The sequence below is a fragment of the Calypte anna genome, chromosome 7 (genome assembly GCF_003957555.1).
Source record: "Calypte anna isolate BGI_N300 chromosome 7, bCalAnn1_v1.p, whole genome shotgun sequence".
NCBI classification, from domain to species: Eukaryota; Metazoa; Chordata; class Aves; order Apodiformes; family Trochilidae; genus Calypte; species Calypte anna.
The window spans coordinates 24,289,183-24,309,806 of NC_044253.1; the positions used below are offsets into that span (position 1 = coordinate 24,289,183).

The following is a 20,624-nucleotide window of genomic DNA, read 5'->3' on the forward strand; positions in this document are numbered from 1 at the left end:
ATAGTGAAGAGCATCATAAAACCTCCACTTCATCAAGTCTTTCAGTCACAACTGCTATTCAAAACAACCTAGAGTTCAAGTATTAATTACAGCCTAGATGCATGAGGCATTTCAGTTCTGCGCAGGGTCTGCAATTTGCTGTTACTGCTGAGGAAAGCAAGCCCAGTGTCACTGTGGATCAGCTCAGCTCTTCAACAGCTGACAGGAGGAACTGGAAAAAAAGCCCCAAGATTCTTACGGCACTGTGCAACTCCTGGAATACCCTCCTTTTAAACAACACATGGTATTTTGACTTCTTTTCCTTTATAAAGAATAAAATAAAAAAAAAAAATAAAAGGGAGGACTGACCAGGGCTATAGAGCAGTCTCACAGAAGGAGAGATTGCAGGTGAACTTTAACTTCTGGAAAATAAATGGCAAAGAATATAAAGATTTAGGTCTATAAAGTCACACACAAGGTGGCAAGCAGGAAAAGACTACACACCATTATTCAGGAAACACATCAGAATGTAACAAATGGAAGTAATCAGGCAGCAGCTATATAAAATATAAACAAACCTTTTATACATACTGTAAAGTAAAATATTGGAACTTCTGGAACAGGACGCTGAAGAACTCCTCCCCCTCTCCCCAAATGAAAGAATTAGGCCCATTAGTAGGTAAGGCCTTACACAGAGATACAGGGTGCTTCTGTCCTTCATAGAGTCTGCTAAAAAATGGGAATAAACAGGGTAGCACTGACCACTGCACCTCTGTGGTAAAAAATAACCATTTTTATAAGTCATTCTATTAAATATCTATTAGTATCTCTGGAAATAATAAAATAACACACAAAAAACCCCGCAACCCAAACAAAAAACTCCAAATCACCAAAAATCTGTACATGCAGCTAAGACCCCAAGTACAAATTTCTCCTTTACCCATCAAAGAACAGATGTATTTTCATCAGCTAGTATTAAATAACACGAAGAATTGGAGATAGTTAAGCAGGCATCTCCTGATCAGCACATCTGAGATCAAATGCTTTATTTTTCAATAAATGTTTTCTTTTTTCACATTTATTGTCATAATGTATTTCCATTTATTCAAAATTTTCCTTAGTTACTGATGAGATTCAGAGTCTTGACCAGATGATTTATAACTTATACAATGAAAGCTGACCTAGGTGCTTCAAATGACTTCAGGTAGGAAAATGTGTAATATAAACTGCTGCAGCAGCCCAAATATTTTTTGGCAAACTTGGCTTCCAATAAACTTGAGTACTTCAAGTCGTGTAGCTCAAAACATCTAAAAAGACTTGAAACACCTATTTTGATTTCTTTTTATATGTATATATAGGCACATATATATATATATACACACAAGCACACCGGTAAAGATGCTTGATTAAACACTTCATTTGTAGGGCTAGAATTGAAGCCTATGTTTTCAAAATCAAATTCATGGTTGGAAAATAAATCCCTGACTTTCTTCTTCCTGTCTCTAAGATCACAAGTCTAACTACCTCAGGATGTTACAATATTAAAAAACACTGTGAAAAGTAACAGAACAAGTTGACACACTTTCAAATGTGACATTTAAAACAGCAATATTGCTTTTCCAATTTTTAACGTGTGAAGGGAAAAAAAAAAATCAACTGAAGCATTTCCTGAAAATTTTGGTCAAACTCACTTTCATGTTTGTGATGTTGAGAGACACCGCCTGAAGCACTCATGCTGACGCTTGAAAATTTTTATAAAGCCTTCTCATGTAACATTCACATTGTAATTTGAAAATGTTACATTTCTCATCCTGGCCTAAATATCTGTTAACTAAGTAATAAAAGCAATGTTTGGGTTTTTTAGACTACAAACTAACAATTACAAATACTTGAAACAAAGTGACAAAACCACCCATTTGGCTGAGATCTAAATGGTTTTATTCACAAAATAAACAGCTGCTTCTTTCCCAAGGGACAATTTAACAGAAAGGCTCAACGCTAGTTATAAAAAAGTGATACTGAAAATTTGAAAAAGTTTGATAAAATTTACAAATGCAAACTATCACTTTGTACAAAATCTTTTTCTTTTAGAGAAAGTTCAGTACTAGACTTTAAAATACAGTTTTAACAGCTCAGAAATGCACGTTGATTTCCATCTCTGGCCAGGTGTTATTTTCGTCTGTGTGGGGAGCTCTCCCTCCGCCTGTCCTCGTTCTTTCTGGACTCTCTGTACTGCTCAGAGTGCCGGCTGCTCTTCTCACGGTGCTTCTCTGAACCATTTCTGTATCTGTCTTCTTGTTCCTTCTCTCTTGGACTTGAGTGATTATGGGCCCTCTCCACAGATTTTGATCTCTCTCTTTTTCTACTGCGATGTCCATTATCTTTGCTCCAGTGTCTGTAATTTTCATCATCAGAAAAAGAAGCTCTTCTCTCTGCTTTCTTTGGTTTTAAGTTACTGTGTTTATTTTCTAGATCCTTATTTCTTTCATGGTTCCTATCTTTCCCACTATGGTAACCATCTCTGTCATTGGACTCATCTCTATGATGATATTTTGATGCATCATCTCTCCTGTGTGATTCTCTTGCATTTCGGTGATTTCTTTCCGATTTGCTCTCTGTATCACTTCTGTCCTCTTGCTGCCTCCTTCTCACCTTCTTTTCAAATGATTTCCTTCTCCTTTCTTGCTTTTTCCTAGATACTTTATCAGATTCTCTATTTTTCTTCTGCAATCTCCTTCTTTTGGCTTTAGAAACATCTGAAATTATAACAAATTATAGGAATAAGGATGCATTTTCATTTATTATGCTTAACTTGTTAAACTACATGGAAAGTTCTAGAGGTATTTTTTGTCAGAAAAACAAAGTTTTAAATTATTGAGCTACACTCCTGAGTCTCCATCAGAAGGGCTTCTATCCCTCTGGTCATGCCTACAAACTGTGAAGTCATACATCAAAACACTCTGACAAACCTAACCTGTATTCTAAATACACACTGCTGCCCATCTCGGTGGAAGGGGCCTGATTCTTCCTGTTAGCTCATTAAAAGGAACCTCTAGATTTCACTGAACATTTTTTATCAGTAAGAGCCATTCAGGATGGCCAATACACCTTACTGTATGAACTACAGTATCACATCAGTTAATAATTTCTGAATTCTTTTTGAAAGTACCACAGCCAAAACCTGATTTAACAGGACATGATAGATCTGAGCTCTCCAGCAGCCAGCAAGTCTCATGTCTGAGCTAAGCCTTCCAGACATTCTGATAAAATGTGATGGAGGATCAATTCAAATAGATTTTAGCACACTAAGTTTCTTACACTGTTTTCTGTGTTATTTTATATCCATCAGAATGCTGAAAAAGACCCGAGAAAGTAAATAAAAAGGAACAAGCTGCTTTGACAACTGTCAAAATTTTGTCCTCTGCTGGACAGGTTTTGTTTGGAATGAACTCTCCAGAGCAGTGCTGAGCTAAGCTAGCTGGTGAAGTTCCACACATCAACTGTCAGTAAGACAGTAATCATTAATTTAGCTGTATTCTCAATTTCTAATCAGCACTTTATCTATTTTCTCTTCTATATTGCACTGTTAAAACACTGAAACACTGTAGCACATTCCTCTGAAAAATGCCTTTCACCTCCACCAAGTTATTTTAAAAATTTAAAAAGCTGTAAACAAAGGAAGACTTGGAGTTATAACCACTAATGGACCTCAGCCAGGTTTATTACTAAAGAATAGAGTTATTTCCAGTGTTCTGACTACTGTATCTAAATATACAAGAACCAGAAATGAAGCGAAATGAGGCTCCAAAGATATAAAAACCCAAGTGTGTTCTCATGTGGAGAAAGGTCATGCAGTAAAAGGAAAGACCTTACACTTAGAAAAAAAAAATGGTTTATACTAGCAGACTGCAGATTCAGTTGGCTTGTCACTAAGGACTTCCTTCTCTGGTCCCTATCAAGCAGATCAGCAGAGCTGCAGCTGTCCATGCAGGAGCCATCTGGCTGTTTGCTGAACTAACACCTTCTCTGACCCTGTTTGACTGCACCCACCTCTAGTGTTTTGTCGTCATTAATGTGGTGACAAACAAATTGGAGTTCGTACAGCGAGACTGCAGTGGAGAACAGAAATGCATTTCAAAAGCACAAGCAGTTCACACTGCTTTTATTTTATTAATCAACATTTTCAGTTCAAAGGCATGTAATAAATCAAATTAACTTTGAATCAGCAAGCTTCTGAACTACAGAAAGTCATGCTGTGTTATCATCTGCTCACATTCTATACCATGGGGGAGATGAACACACTAATCCATACTTGCATGTACTTTATAGATTAAGCAATATTTATGACACTTAATGTCAAAATGCAGGTTCTGCATCAGCAGTTTTGTATAAGATGGCAAACACTAATTATAATGTATACAATTACAAAACACTAAGCTGTCAGCAAAAGCTAACTAAAGATTTCTCTACAGACAAAAACTGTCACTTTATCACCAAACTCTTCCAGAGGAAGGGGAATTAAAAAGAAAACTCAGAAGGAGGAAAAAAACCTAAACATGTTGCTAGAACTGAACAACGTCATTTGTCACATATTTCCAGGGAACGACACAAGTAGTACAAAGCTCTCTCAATCAAGTCAAGAAAAAAAATGTTGTAGACATTCTCATCTGTGGTTCACCAGTAAGCATCCTACAGAGATATTAATAGGGAATGACTCTAATCCCTCCATCCTCCACTAAACTGAAGTGATTGTACTGTACTACAGGTTAGCAGGCTGAGTAAAAAAGTAACCTGCAAAACAATGTTCCTCAGGTACTTAAGTTTCTAAAAATGGAACTCAGATTTTTAAAGTTTTAAAATAAATTTCCTTGAATAATATTTAGTAATTTAGAATTTGTAAATTTAAAATACTTGTAAATTAAAAAAATATATTTTTTAATGCAGGGAAACTAACACTGCAGTTTTTCCTCAAAATATACATAGAAATAGAAATAAATAGGTGTATAGTAAAAAAGAAAGATAAGTAAATAATGTTTAAGTACCTGTGTCACTGCTGCTGCCACTGCTAGATGAGGAGTCACTGCTGCTGGATGACTCTGAGCTACTACTGCTACTATCAGAATCAGAGGAAGAGTCGGTCTCTGAAGATGAAGAGGAATCAGATGACTCAACATCTTGTTTCTGTGTCATTATCATCTTTGGTGCATTTTTAAGATGCTCCCGTAATTCATCCCTAATTAACAAAAAAAGGATTTTAATTATCTTAATTATTTTTACTGGGGGATGGGAAGGGAGCAAAAGAAAGCAAGTATCAAATCAGAAAAGTTTTCCTCACGTTAGTCCTCCAAGGCCAATAGAAGTGAAGAAATTGATGGCAAAGCGAGTGTTTCTGGGGTTATCCCGAGGCAATAATCCCTCAAAGAAAGGCTGCAGTGTTCTGAAAAAACAACCGTCTACATTTAACACCACATCAATTTAGCACTAATTCTCACTGACATTAACAAGCGCAGGAACTGTATGGACCTTCCTGTGACAGAAAGAGTTTTCTCTTCATAGATTTTTCAATACTTTCATTGTTTCTATCTGTGACCTATTTGATCAAAATGGGATTTAAAAACTTCTTTGGTGAAAGCAAACTTCTTCACTCACTGAAGAATTGCATACATACTCCCAGATTATGAAAAAAGAAAGCCTGATTTTGTGAAGCCCTGAGACTTGTGAAATTGCAGTAGCTCATGACAGCAAAGGGTAATACTCATTGACCAAAAAGTTCAAATATCTAGGTACTCAGGGCCCTTTTTGGGATTTCAGCATAACTATAATTTAAGTTTACATCAGCAAAAGCATCTACTAAATTCTTCATCGTACCCAGAACAGCTTACCCCAATGTATAGGAAATAGCTCAAACAAATGAAACACTGAGAATGCAATGCATTAAATCACACACAGGATTAAAAAATGTGTTTTATACTTCAGGAAAAGCAACTAAATCATTACTAGCAGTTTTTCTAGGATATGTGCATTTTTTAAAGTTTTGTCAGAAAAAAGACATAGTAACATTTATTACATGGCTATAGAACTGACAATATATAAAAAAGCACTTGCACTTGGAAAATTCTTATACAAGCTGAAATACCATTGGGAATAAATATGATACATCTTGCAAATGGACAGGCACATATTTGAACCCAAATGGATGGCAACACAGCCCTCAGGACTCTTGGCAATAACTAAATCGATAAATGAAATTATTCTTGAAGTACTGCAACTGCATAACTGCAGTTCAGTTGAACTTGGAAATAAAAGCTCTTATCTACATCTTTTTCATCTCTAACCTGTAATTAAATTCACAGTTTGGAAAATAAGAATTTCAACTTACACATCTTTTAGTCTTGCATTTAGATTAGGAAGGCCCATATATTCACTGAGTTCCTGGAAGAATATTTTGACAAAAATTCTACTGGAAGATGTAGTAGTTTCTTCACTCAGTATTATACATTCAAGGACCTGAAAATATTTAGAAAAACATCTTTAACTGAAACATACATTCTTTTATTTATCTTCAATCTTTCATCTTTCTGAAGTACTTAAAAACACTGGGATTTTATTTTGTTTTTCTGTTAAGATTGTAAGTCCTGTAACTCCTAGTCAAGATTTTCTCCCTCCAGAATTCTTCCCTACCACCCGGTAGCGGTTTCTGATCACATTTATGTTAATAATTCTTTATGGATTTACTTTATCCAGGAAAGCTCATAAAAGAAAACCAGGGTGTGTGAACTTCTGGGAAGTTACAGATTGAGGACTTAATTTCTGAAGAGGTGAAATATTTGGATTGACATGCATGTGCCTGAAGAATGACAATTAGACTAGGCTGTGAAACATTAACACTATGAAAAGGGAAGTTGCATTGATATTTACTGCTTAAATTTTAATGTTATATTACTCTGAGAATGCAAGATTGCTTTTATTTACATAGTACTTCAATCACAAAATGGCAGTATTTTAAAATTTCTTATCTTTATATATTAAATTAAAACATTTCTATCACTATTATTTTAAAAGGTTTGCTTTAGGCTTGGCTTTTAGAGACAGTTCTGCTGATTAAATGCTCAGAATTTTTAAAAAAAGTACATTTTAAGCAACCAGTTCCAGCTGAGGTCTATAAAATAGCTGCTTAAATCTCTACTTAAGAATGGGTAAGGTAAGGTGATGATGTGCAGAAGGCAAAAAGAGGTCATGAAGGAAGTAGTTCAGTACTGTCTGAGAAGATAATTAAAATAATCCAGTTTGCTATGAATGCAAGTAGTACCAAATTGCAGAATAAATACTAAAACTAATGTATTATAGATTATTCCTACATACTGGAGATTAACTATTGAAAAATAAATCTAGGTCAATATTCTTTTTTACTTACACTCCAGGGAATTGAATCGGTGTACAGTAGATGAGCAAACATTTTGGCAACATTCCTCAGCTTGTTTGTTTCCAAACGGTGAATGGTATCATATTGTTCTTTGAAAATAGCTTCAAAGGATTCCATATATTCTTTTTTTAACATGCAGAAACGCTGAGACAACATCGTACAATTTACACATTATTAAACAAAACATTACACATGCAAATAACCTACATGTAAGTGAATAATGCAAATATTTACTGGTACATTTTCCTTTTAAATAACCCTTGAAGAAGAAGAAAATACCTTCAAATTGATACATTTAATCGTTTTTAGCAGTTTGTCAGAATAAGAAACTCATCTGCATTGCAAAGTGTAATTATCAATGCTGAATTACATCAAATTATCCAGAAATTGGTTTTAGTTCCACACATCCAGTATTTTCACCTGATGTAACCTCATCAAATGTAATTTTTTTACATGACATCTCTGAATGAGACAGCAGACAGAAGTTAGGCATTTTGGAATTAAACATGTAAAAGAACAAAATCAATGCTTACATTCTACTAAAGATGTAGAGTCATGTTTAAGTGCTTTGTAACTGACTGTCAGTAGAAGTATTTTCTCAGATACCAGATTAAAAATGCAAATGGAAAAACCCTTCTCTCTTTAACCATAACTTGCTCCCTCGAGAAGACACATTTTATCTCAACTAACAGATCTGCCAATATCATAGATAAACATAAAGTATACCAGCAACTAAATTAGCAACTAGTTATACAAAAGCATAAAGCCAGCTCTTCTCCGAAAAACAAACATAAAAACCCCACCCACAACCCTGAAACAGTAAGAATTCAGTCTTGCACTCTACATAAAACCTACTAAGCAGTTTTGGATAAAGTGGTAAAAGAGAACAGTCTCCCAGTAACTGGTAATACATTCACCACTTCTAGCACCATCCCTCTGCCATTGACTTTATGTTCTACCATAATGAGAGAAAAGGGAAGAAGAAAAAGCAACACTATAAACAGAAAATGAGTTCCTGTTCTGTATTCATGGCATTTCTGACAAGCAAAACATTAAAGCAACCCATTAATATAATCAGTCTACTAATATAACCATTTTTAGAATGATAGAGACAATTAGTTTTATTAATCCATTAAAACTTAAGTTTGATACACAAAAAAAAAAAAAGAGTAAACCCAATTATCTACCATAAATTGTAAAATCTAAAAAAAGAACTCACCCCTGCCAGTAACCCAAAGAATTTCTCATATGTTCGTTGCTGAGCACAGCAGTCAAGTATCATATTGCAGAGTTCTTTCTGATTTAAGAAAAAAAAATTTGTTTAGGTAAATTCTCTGTAGCAGCAAACCCCCCATCATTACTAAACACCAAACTATTGAAGAAAACTTTGCATGGATACAAGCTTTGGAAAAAGAGCATTTACATAAAACTTCACTGGCAACATCAGTAGTTCTCTGGATTCATGTTTCAACTTCTTCATGTATCTGGGGCAAAAATATTAACATTGGCCATTCATATTCCTTCTTCTACTCAACCTAAAATTTCTGAACTAACACAAACCAAAAAAAGTCAAGACTAACACACAAGCCAACTTACACAAAGTGGAAAAAAGAGCTACAAGATTAAAAGGCTGTTGTCTTTTTTGTTTTTAATAGCACAAATCCCCACATTTATAGGAAACTGAAGATTCTTCAGAGCTTTCAAAAGTTAAAATGGCTTACAGACAACCCACTTGGAAACTGAAATAGATCGTGCACGCTTAGCAGCATATTTCTAAAATCAACAGTATCTGTAGATAAGTATAACCGTATCTTGTAAGTATATAACCGTATCTTGAATTATTCAGCCATAATCTTCCCAACAAGCTCTGCTTACCATAAACAGCCAGAAGGCAGTGTTTCACTACAATTGCTTCATCAGAAAGGCCTGAAGGTGACATCCAGAAAGAGTAAAATCAGCCCTGCAAGGCCAATATGCCTAGACTTCGTAACCAAGAGAGAGAGAGGAACTTTTCTAAAGAAGCAGTTTTACACTCAAGTTCTGAATCATTAAGAAAGCATCTTTCCTTCTTGGCTAGGAAGAAGCAGAGGAAGCCTAGGTAGATAAGTTACCCTCCTAATACTTATGTGCATCACCCACCACCACCACGACTTCCATTTTTTACCACTTCCACGGTGGCGATGAACATTAAGCACAGTGGAAGTCCCACTGAAGATGCTCTCCTTCAACTGATACCAACGACCCAGAACAGTCAGCCCCCCTCTTTGGAATGCAGGCTGTCTGGCTCCTTTCCTCCTTGTTCCTCAGTACAATCACAACCTCAGTGGATCACCCTCTGGAAACTATCTCCCTCCTAGTCTTTCACACCAAACCAAGAACCAGAGTGAAACACCCTTGGGTGGGATCTGCTTTGTCTCTAACATCTCAGCCCTTCGTGGGCTGAGAGCAGTGATCTAAGCATGGAAACACACACAGCTTTAAAAACAAACTTATTCCTCTGACCTATTATGTAAGTTGCAGATTATAACAGTGCTATGAGCTGGTTTAAGGCACATTTTGAAACATTAACACAAGTGAAGCAAAAAGCATTTTTATATAAAGCAAGAGCAATGAAATAGACAGCACTTAAACAGGATTGCAGTTTCCCCTCCCATAAATATTTTTTTATTATTCTTTTTTCATAATACCAACACTGTAGAATAAACCAGTTTATGACATTCCCAAATAGGTTTCTGGCTGTCAGTCATGTATTTGTCACCATTAGTTTAATTTATCTTTAAATGAATAATAACATACCCAATAAAATACTGGATAATTTCACATACTTTGTCCTCTTTTAACACTAGTTTCCTGTACCATGTGACAGATTTCATCCTCTCCCCCACCTGTGCAATCCTTCCAAGAATGTATTCAGAAAAGAAGCATTTTGTACATCACAAAAACTCAAAGCAAATAAAAAGCCACCCATGCTGAACAAGAAAAAAAATTGTCCCTCCCCGAAAAATGAGGCAAGAATGTATCAAACAAACTTACTTGTGTTTTTAAGGGCATTCCTGGGTTAGTGTGATGAATTAAAATGCATACTAACATCTTACATTATGGTTTTACTGTAATGATGCAGTTAATAAATTTTTAAACAATAAAAAGGGTAAAGTGCTGATGCCACTGCTAATAATGTCAGCAGGACTTGAAAAACTTTTCTTCCTCATTTAAATGCAATTACAATACCGGTATCCCCTGTGGTTTATAGTAATTAAATATTTTAACATTTTAATTAAATATTACAATTATTTCTAGGAGAGTATTTGAATAACCACATGCATGAAAATGGATTTGCCCACAAAGACACTCTTGCTAGTGTTATCAAAATAATTTGAGGTTAGGTCTAGGAGTCTTTTAGATTAAAAATGAACAAACTTTAAAAGTATTTAATTAGTTTTTGAGAGATCTGACAAGTTCACATGGCAATTCTAGCTTCCTTTATAGCATTAAAGTTTAGTTAACTCATTTCTGTACACCCAATGATAACGATTTGGCGATATTTATGGCAAGAAGAGTTTTTCAAGTCCATCACTTCCTTTATGCAATAAAGAAATAATTATGCAGTATATTTGTTTCCCAATTTTACAGGCAATTTACATACATTTTTGGTTCAACAGCTTTCATACAATGCACAACAAGTGACTATCCAGTTTAGTTAAGAAAGTCTGCTTAGCTATTCAATCGTGAAGTGAAATGCTTTGAAAAAATCTGACATCCCATACAGACAGTGAATGATCTTTTGCAAAGATCTTTAATTCATTATTGTACCATGGAAAAAAATGGTACTCCCCAAAATTACTAAGACAGGAGAAATATATTACATTTCTTACAGTTCTCCCTAAGCATTCCCTAAGCATGTCCAAATAGGAAAATGGTTTAAATGGACTGTGGATCAATCTAACATGGCAAGTATCACCATACATTTAAAATTGCTGAATGGTAAACCAGGAAAAGACAGCAAAATTGGACTTTTTTTACCCCCAGCTTTTACCATTTTAAAAAGCAAGCGCATCCTGCCCACTCTCTCAACTTCACACAAAGGCTATGTTCACTGAAGATAAAATAGCTAAAGCAACTCAGCTTTCTCCCTCCCTTCTGATCCTAGGATCATCGAGGTTGGAAAAGACCTCTAAAATCATCAAGTCCAGCTGTCCACCCTACAACCCCTAAGCACTAAACTATCCACAGCAGCACTTCATCTACTTGCCTTTTGAACACCTGCAGGGATGGTGCCTCCACCACCTCCCTGGGCAGCCTGTTCCAATGTTTAACCACTCTTCCGGTGAAGAAATTTTTTTTAATATTCAACCTGAACCTCCCCTGGCAGAGCTTGACCCCATTACTTCCCATCCTATTACTGATCACCAGGGAAAAAAGGCCAACATCTGTTTTACTACAGCCTCTTTCAGGCAGTTGTAGACAACGAGGTCTCCCCTCAGCCTCCTCTCTTCCAAGCAAAACAGCCCCAGTTCTCTCAGCCTGTCCTTGTGAGACCTGTTCTCCAGACCCCTCATCAGCTGAGCTGCCCTTCTCTGCACCCTCTCCAGCACCTCAATGTCCTCCTTAAACTGCTATGATCATGGGTTCCTTGTCAGTTAGCACAATTTTTTCCCATTTCTTATTCCCTTTTATTTATTTTTTTTGCTATTTCTTTTAAAATTTGCATTTCACTGCAATTTTGGAGCTCCCCACAGACTGCCTTCAAGAGGCAGTGTCCTTCCCCTTCCCTAGCTGGAAGTGATGCAATTTCCACCTCCCTCCCTTGCCAGAGCCACAGCTCTGTTCCATCATTGCATACACAAGCTCAGACAACTGTGAGACATCCTGACCATGTAACCTGATGTAGCTTCCTAAAATATAAAATTAGCACTTGGTTTCTACAATCATACAAGGAACTACAGTAACTAGTATAGAACACAGATTGGTTTAAATCAGTATGAAATTGCAATAATGTGAAATTAGTGTCTTGCATTCTATAATCTGCACTGCTTTTACAGATGTGACATTTTTCCTTTTATCTCTTAGAGCTGAAGTGTATTTTGCCTCTGCTTACTACATTAAAACTTTTCTCTACTGCTTTTAATGTGTGTAACTGTCACATGCTTATTTTTCCCACCATCTCTCCTCTCTCTTCCCTTATTCCAATTATTACTCAGAGCCAAGGCTGGCAAAGCCAGGGAAGATGCTTCAGTAGCAGGTGGCCCCCTGGCAAAATAAATGCAGTCCTGTTAGCAGCTGCAATACTGTCTACAAGTCTGTCCTACGTTTGGAAACCTAATGGTCTTTCTGAACTTTTATTGCCCCTTTATTTACCAATTTTTACAGCAGGTTGCTTTATGTTTAGAGCAACATATACTCAAAGCTGGATACTGTTATCAAAAATCTTGCACAAATCAGACTTACAGTATTTCACACAGAAATTATTACCTGGATATAAGGATAGCTACATTTTTATTCATGCTGTTAGAATTCTGCAACATGCACGAGAGAGTCTGGTGAAATAATACATTAAAGCCTCCCAGTATCTGCTTCCCTTCCACCTGAAGGGTACACATGGGAAACCTAAAATTAGGTGATGTCACTGAAGTAATCTGAGCAATTCCATTTCCTTAGGTTAAACACATGCATAGATGGTTGCAAGATCAAAGCTTAGTCAGAATTAGAGCTACCATCTGTTATGCATAGCACACAAATATAGGATAATTCTGTATGTCTTCTATACCTTCATTTTGCAGACAAGAACACAGACCACAAGACACAGAGAAAAGGCAATGAGCTTCCCAGTTATATAATGAGTGTGGTTATTTTCACCTCATTAGTATCTTTAATGTCACAATGATATGGAATTTTAGAAAACTTTATTTTATACATATTGGATTTTATATAAATATAAACTGCCACATTTTATAAAGCACATGCAACTTATTTTCCAGTAAGTCAGTTAAGCTTTAAGCACTCAAGACAGCTGAAAATGAGTCTTAAATGTTTTATATCAAAATCAAATTTCCAGTGGGAGTGCAAATCCACACCAACCTGAAGACTATTGATAACATCAATAATTTTTTTTTTTGTCAACACCTTTTGGAGACTCGAGGAACAGACCTGAGATTTCTAATCAACTACTGATCTACACATTTCTGGAATCAAATCTATTATTGCAATTTTAAAGATATAATGTGCATGCCATTTAAGCTAACCTGTATCTGTACCTGTTTGGTACTTATGTACCAAACAAACAACTTGTAAACTGATGGGCAGCCAAAAATATATCCAGGATCATACAGGTCACCCAGAGATATTATTTATCATACTAAAAATCTGGAAAAATAATACCTTCAGCTGGGCTGATGCTCAGATGAGTAGTTTGAGAAAAAAAATCATTCTGATTTTAAGGGAACTTGCAGATGTAAGCTGAGGTATTTGAAGAGAAGTACAGTTAAATTTAATGAAAAATTTGAACTAAATGCTATGATAATCCAGGCTAAAACAGTGCATAGTTCAGCAAATTATGTCATTAGACTTATACTACCAGACATTTACAACTGAAGAAGCAGGGAAATAAAGATGTTTATTAACAGAACTCCAGTTAAACATACTTTTAACCTCTATGTCAGAGTTACTGCTATGTACTTTTTTTTTAGTTGATAAATTATGAAAATTCAGATTGATTCAACATCTCAGGCCCACAAAAAGTCCTGCTTCAAAAGACAGGAAATCTGCCTGAGGATGACCACCTTTTACAGGCAGTAAGTAGCAAGTCTGTGAGATAATCATCATGCAGTTGCCAAACTTAGCAGTTGCCATGTCCTACAATAACAAAGGAAAGCAATGAATCTAAGAAATCATCAACTTGATCAGAACACAATTATCAGCTTTAGAACATCATTCTCTGTACCAGCCCCCTGGGCTATGTTCACACTGAATGTCAAGTCAAAATAAGTACTTCTGTTACGTTCAAGACTTGATGCATAAATAGCACAGGAGAGCTACTGACACCTCCACTCCTCAAACTAGGACTGTTTTGAGCAACTGTGACACCATCCTGTAAAAATGTAAATGTGTCAAATGCATGAATCCTTTAAGAAGGCTGTGCCCACAGAAAGTTTTCCAAGTTAAAAATAATATCCTGTGATCCACTACTTTTATCTGGGATAACTGCTCTGAGAGTCAGATATTCTTACAGAAGAGGCTCTAATTTCACAAAGTTCCAAGCACTGCTGTAAGCAAGTTTAGTTCTTGTCACAATGAAAAAAAAGGAAAAAAAAAACACCAAACACTAAAAGCCCATCTGTTCAGGAACATTTCAAAGAGCAAGAACAATGTGTGACTGGTTCTTTTCTTGGCTGGTTGTCCCCACCCCTTGTGGGAGACTGGGAAAGGTAAGACATCTCCCTTTCTGCTCTCAGCTTGAATGATGCTAGAACCCCCTAAAATTTAGTATTCTATAGGCAGTAGAATCTTAAAAAAAATAATAATAAAAAAAGAACTATTTTGCTCAAAGGTTTTCCTAAAGAAGGAGCAGTTTCCTAGTTAAGTAGCTGTCATTCCTAACTATATAAATATATGTGAGGATCCTTCAACTAAAAAAAAACTAGAAACTGAAGCGTACTCCTCCAAGAACAGAGACAACAAAAATCTGTTGAGAAAAAGCATAAAGTAAAAAGCCTATTTCTGACATTTTAGTCTAGCTTGTTTGCCTTCTACATAGGTCATAAGTGAGACCAACTGGTGATAATGTAACTACATTTTACATTTATTTGATTTTCCTCTTTCGTAGTGCACAGGACTCATGCAGCTTTAGCACAGATAATAACAGTGCTTTTAAAATTATGTATATATTATGCTCTTCCAAGACTGAATATATGCCCAAAGAAGCAACTGTAAGGCTTGTTGAGAACAGCTTCTCACAGGTGTAAAAAATATTTCAATACACTTCTCAACTTTTGATCTGCAGACTTCAACTGAATGCAAACAATACCAATAAAAGCACACCATCTCCTATTACATTTGTGGTGAAAAAGAAGAATTTCAGCTATTTGAATTTCCTTTTACATTAAATTTCCTTTCCAGAAACACAAGAGAATTCAATTCTGATTATTTGAGTTAAAACATATAAAAATAAGAAAACCACAATAAAACCCTATGTTAAATCTTAAGAATCCACATAGAAGAGTTTGAGGGAACTACAGAGTCCCAGTGCACAGGGACTCTGTAGGAGTCACAGGAGTGCACAGGAGATGCACACGATTGTCCTCATATGAATCAGTGACCACATTCACTGATCTGAAATGAAGTAAACAGTGGCACATGAGTTTGGCAACAGTCCACTTGGAACCTGCTCCTCAAGTGGATGGGATGGGTCAGCACAAGAGGTAAAGAAGTAAAAATTTTCAAAGTTTTCATAGCTGGATACAAATTCAGAAACAAAGTGCGTGTGGGGGGGAAATAGAAGCAGGAACACAACACTACCATTTAGTATGTTTGTAAGAAACTAATAGGAAAAAAACCCAAAATTAACTTGAACAGGCTTTTAGTAAAAGTTTCAGAAAAAAAAAGTCAAGAGAGAAATGAGAAAAATTACAAGGCTTTTTTTTTTGTTGGTTTTTTTTTAAAGAAACACAGTGGTAGAACAAGAGAACAAGAACAAGAGAAGATCCGAAGCATTACACATGGGGGATCCTAAAAATTTTAATATGGAAGACAGCGTGCAAAAGCATGAGGAAGAAAATTTGTGGCAAGAAGTTTCGAAATGGCTTCTCTCCATTTATATTAAACAGGCAATGTAAAACTACAGAGGGGTAACACTTTTGCACCCTTAAGGTAACAATGAATTGCCAAGAGAGGATACAGACAGAAGAAACCTGAAAGGTTACAAAAACAAGAGAAACAAGAAAGCACATTGCTCACATCTATCAGAGATCAACAAAATACAGAAGAAAGTTAAATATTTTAAAAGATTTAATTTTTAAATTACTAAAGAATAAGAAGACAACATTGAAAACGCTGGAGTCATGTGAAAAATGATTAAAAAGAGTGAGAAACAGATCAACTGTAATCAGGACAGTTCAAAGACAAGGTCCAGGTACAAGAAGAGGTACAGAATCATGGAGCAAAAAAAAAAAATAAATGCAAAAAACAGTCAAGGAAAAAAGAAAAACTGGAAAGCTAGAAACAAAACCTGAGCTTGTTAACCTAGAAAACTGCGTAAAGAAAAGTTGTTCCCTAGAGAAAGAAAAATAGTACATTGTATGCAGGTAAACTTTTCACACCAAAAAAAGCATGTGGAAAAAAAATAAAGGCTGAAGCCTAAAAATTAATGGCATGTAAATCATAGTGGAAATGGAAGATGGATGTTTCTGTTTAACAGAATCATTCACTTCTGAAAAAGCAGCACTTCAGCTCAAGGCAAAATGAAACATTACTTCATCTCAAGTCAGAACACAACAACATTAAGCCAGTAAATTAAAAAAAAAAAAAAAAAGCCAAAAGACCCCTAACCTGCCTGCCAACATTCCTCTCAGCAGCCAGTACTAAACTGCAATGCCAAAAAGCAGTATTAGGTTGCTCTGCTCCTTAGATGAACCACTTGAACCTTAATCCTCTTACTGTGAGTCAAAGCTGTTCGACAGATCCATTACTGGTATTAAGCATACAAACACTTGGGTTGCACAGCAGTTAATGTGACATGGTAATCTGATAATTCAACCACTGATAAAAAATGCTAAATATATTCCTGAACTGAGCCCTGCTAAATCATGCCAAAAATCTCCGTAGATAAAGATTGAGAAAAGTTAATCTGCAAAAAAAGTCATTATAACTACAGTAGTCTCAAAACTGTTGTTCATGTTAGGTCTACCTGTCTAAAATCTGATTACTTTAAGATTTCAGGTTGTATTTACATGACAATTCACTACTCAATACCCGTGGAGAAGTCTTAATGACAGAATTAAAGCAAGCTGATGTTATTAAAGCCTTTCAGGAAGAAAACATGAAGTTATTGTAAAATTACATTTACTTTGAACCAAATATCTTGCAATGAGAATTTTAAGCTTCATCAGATTTTTTAAGGAATAGAAAATGAACTAAATGATACTTCAGTCAAACACTCTAGTACATGCTTCTCATCATAACAGCCATTCTCAGTAGGAGCTGGCACGGAGCATGATCTCTTATCTACAGGGTCATCACTGTAAGAAACAACCATTATCACCTCTCCTACACTTGATCTAAATTGCAGCTTCCAATCACATAAATTAACTTTGAAGATTCAAGTAAGAGTTCAGCAAACATTTCAGGAGTTTCTTAAGACTGCTTAAATCTTTGAATCATAAGGTGCAAAGAAATTATAAATAAAGACATATCATCCTGCAATATAGCTTGCTAAAGCTTTCAATAAAGTACATGGAAAAAAGTACTTTATGAATAAGAAAATAATCCCATGATTTGTTTTGATGATGAAGGCAGTGGAAAACAATCCACTAAAGGCTTTAATCAGAAAATATTAATGTGAAACAACAATAGATGATTTTCCTTGTTTAGAAACTGGCAGAAATTTTCTGCTGAATGTATTCAGTTTTTTATCCATGTGGACAGATTTCAGCCCTGTAAATCCTTGAATAATTTTGTCAGTTTGTTCCTTCTGCTCTCCCACTGATTGGGAAACCTTGTCTTTCTTTTCAGCCCCATAATCACACCTTAGGAGCTGTAAGTCTAATACAATGAGCAAAATAAAGTTTTCACACCTTTGGTTAAGGTAAGGGGAAAAGTAATGATGTTTATTAGTGAAAAAAGAAGCCAGCATAAAGATAACTCTCATGTTGAAAGATGATTAAGCTTTAGAGCAGTTTTGAACCTTGAATTGTCATAATTCTGACAACTAGTACTGAAACATAGGTTCATACTAATTTGTATGTCTTTAGATTCTTTACATAGATACAAACTTGTGTGCACACACACAAAATGCCAAAAATAACACTTCTGCATGTCTTTTAAAACCATTTAATTTGTATCTATTACAGCTGAATCATAACTGCATCACCAATATTTTTTTAATAGTGCGGTGTGCTAACCAAAAAAAATTATCTAAGTACCACAAACTGCAATATTCAACTGCATAAATTCCTATTAATCTAAACGTAGTAGTTTTCAAAGAATGCTATAAATTTTAATATTAAAACCTGTGATGCCTATTGAAGTTTACACACTTTTCCAAAGCATAAAGCTATAGGAAAGAGTCTCTTCAATAAGGTGTGTAGGCAACACAATGATATTTAAAAATTCAACTAGGCAGCTGGTGGGATATCATACTTCATCTCTTCCAATTACTTATTATATAAGGAGACAGTGGTTACAGTGCTGCTGGCCACAAAGCTACAGTTCTCTAACTTTCTTAGCATGACATTTAATTGATACAAAGCAGTTCCATATATGTGAAATTCATCCATACTTTCTTAAATCTCAGAATGGCAGGGAAAAACCAAACACATCTGCACCTTCACTACTGCATACAGTAACATTCATCGTCATTCAATTTTTAAATTCTGATTGACAGGGGAAATATGAGGTTTCTAAACTCTGAGGCTGAAATAAAGCCCTCCGCAGAACGATGTAATATGAAAATGATTGAGTAGAAGTTATCTAATAAAATGAGTTTCATCTCTGTTGTATGATCTAGCAGGTATATTCCAGATTGTTCTCTCTTCTTTAAGCCGAATTGATTTGCTGGAAAATTTTCCTCTTAAGAATTCCTCAGGTTATGCTTCATCAAGAATCATAATGCTGTGCATGCTTAGTATTGCATTTCATGCACATAATTAAAGAATTCAATACAAAAAATACACGATAAAAAAAAATTACAACAACGATTTCAATTCTTAGTAACAAGGCAGTAAAAGAACTCAAAAAATAGGCAAGCTGATTTCTGATCACTAGATAATTAACAGCTCTCTCAAGTCCAACTCTTAGGAGGATAGCTTACAGACTGAAAACCTGTAGATATAATTTGATGGGTATTTACATTCTACTAGCATCAAATGTAGAGCAGTTTCCTAGCTTGAAAACATACAGATTGTATCGACGTTGCACACTGTCTGAAGACAAAACAGATTTTGTCTGATGATCTCCAAGACTCTAACAAAGCAATCATACCTACAAACTGCTTTAATTCAACACACTATTATTCAAAGAGGACTATGAAAGCAACAAAACAAAACATTCCTTTTAGTACTTTGCTAAATTTCAAGACCCATTGATAAAGGCTGCAACTGCCTGCAAATACAAACTTCAAATAGGATTTTTTTCAGAGGTTTAGTTGTAAGAATGGCTGCTGTATTACAGTATTTTTGTCACAGGATAAGTGTTTCAACAGCCCAGCCAACAAACCTTTTCAAGCAGGCTACGAGAAAACATTTGAACTGCTTGACAGAAAGGAATAATTGCCTAAGACAAATACCTTTATGAAATACACATCAGCCTGTTTCCTCTAAGGGTTGTAAGACCCATTTTGAGGAATGAACACTATAAGGAATCATTCTTGTTCATCTGCTTACTACACAAACTAGGTCCCAGGACAAGAATAAAGATTCCAGATACTGTAATAGTTCTGTTTCTTAATAATGTTCATAACAAAAAATTGTAAGAAGCAAAGCTTACGGTCTGGCTTTCAGGAAAGTCCATTTTCAACAATTTGTGAGCACACTCTTCGAAGTCTAAGCTGCAATAATAGAAAAATCACATCTTATTATCTATAGAATACACACTATGCTAAAAACATTTCAGAATTATTTATTATCTATAGAATACACACTATGCTAAAAACATTTCAGAATTATTTATTATCTATAGAATACACACTATGCTAAAAACATTTCAGAATTATATGGATTGTTGGTGCTGAAACATCACCTGTTTTAAAATAAGCATTCAGAAAACTATTTCTTTTGTTTGGGGTTTTTTTGTTGTTGTGTTTTTTAATAAGTATTTTGCATTTCATGAGTTTATGTCTGAAAATTAAGCCAAAGTCATTACATTTGCAGACTATCTGAAAACAAGATCACTGGCATCATTATTATTATTACATCATCTTATGAAAGTGAATAAAACAAATGTGAGCTCATTTTGCACATCCTGAAAAACAATGAATCACTGTACCTAAGGTCCAAAAGCAGTGTAAACCACACTG

At 35.3% G+C, this 20,624-nt stretch overlaps 1 protein-coding gene across 1 annotated transcript in view; it reads right to left on the minus strand.

Annotated features, from left to right (window-relative positions):
* Positions 1–1,898: 1,898 nt before the first annotated feature.
* The window catches only part of CWC22 (CWC22 spliceosome associated protein homolog), a 29,081-nt gene continuing 10,355 nt past the window's right edge, over positions 1,899–20,624 (minus strand). The window contains exons 14-20 of the mRNA XM_030454673.1: positions 20,096–20,156; positions 8,622–8,699; positions 7,394–7,546; positions 6,359–6,486; positions 5,315–5,416; positions 5,022–5,212; positions 1,899–2,735 (exon numbers count right to left, since the gene is read on the minus strand). Of these exons, the coding sequence (XP_030310533.1) occupies positions 2,149–2,735; positions 5,022–5,212; positions 5,315–5,416; positions 6,359–6,486; positions 7,394–7,546; positions 8,622–8,699; positions 20,096–20,156 (1,300 nt within the window). The 3' untranslated portion in view covers positions 1,899–2,148. The remainder of the gene's footprint in view (positions 2,736–5,021; positions 5,213–5,314; positions 5,417–6,358; positions 6,487–7,393; positions 7,547–8,621; positions 8,700–20,095; positions 20,157–20,624) is intronic.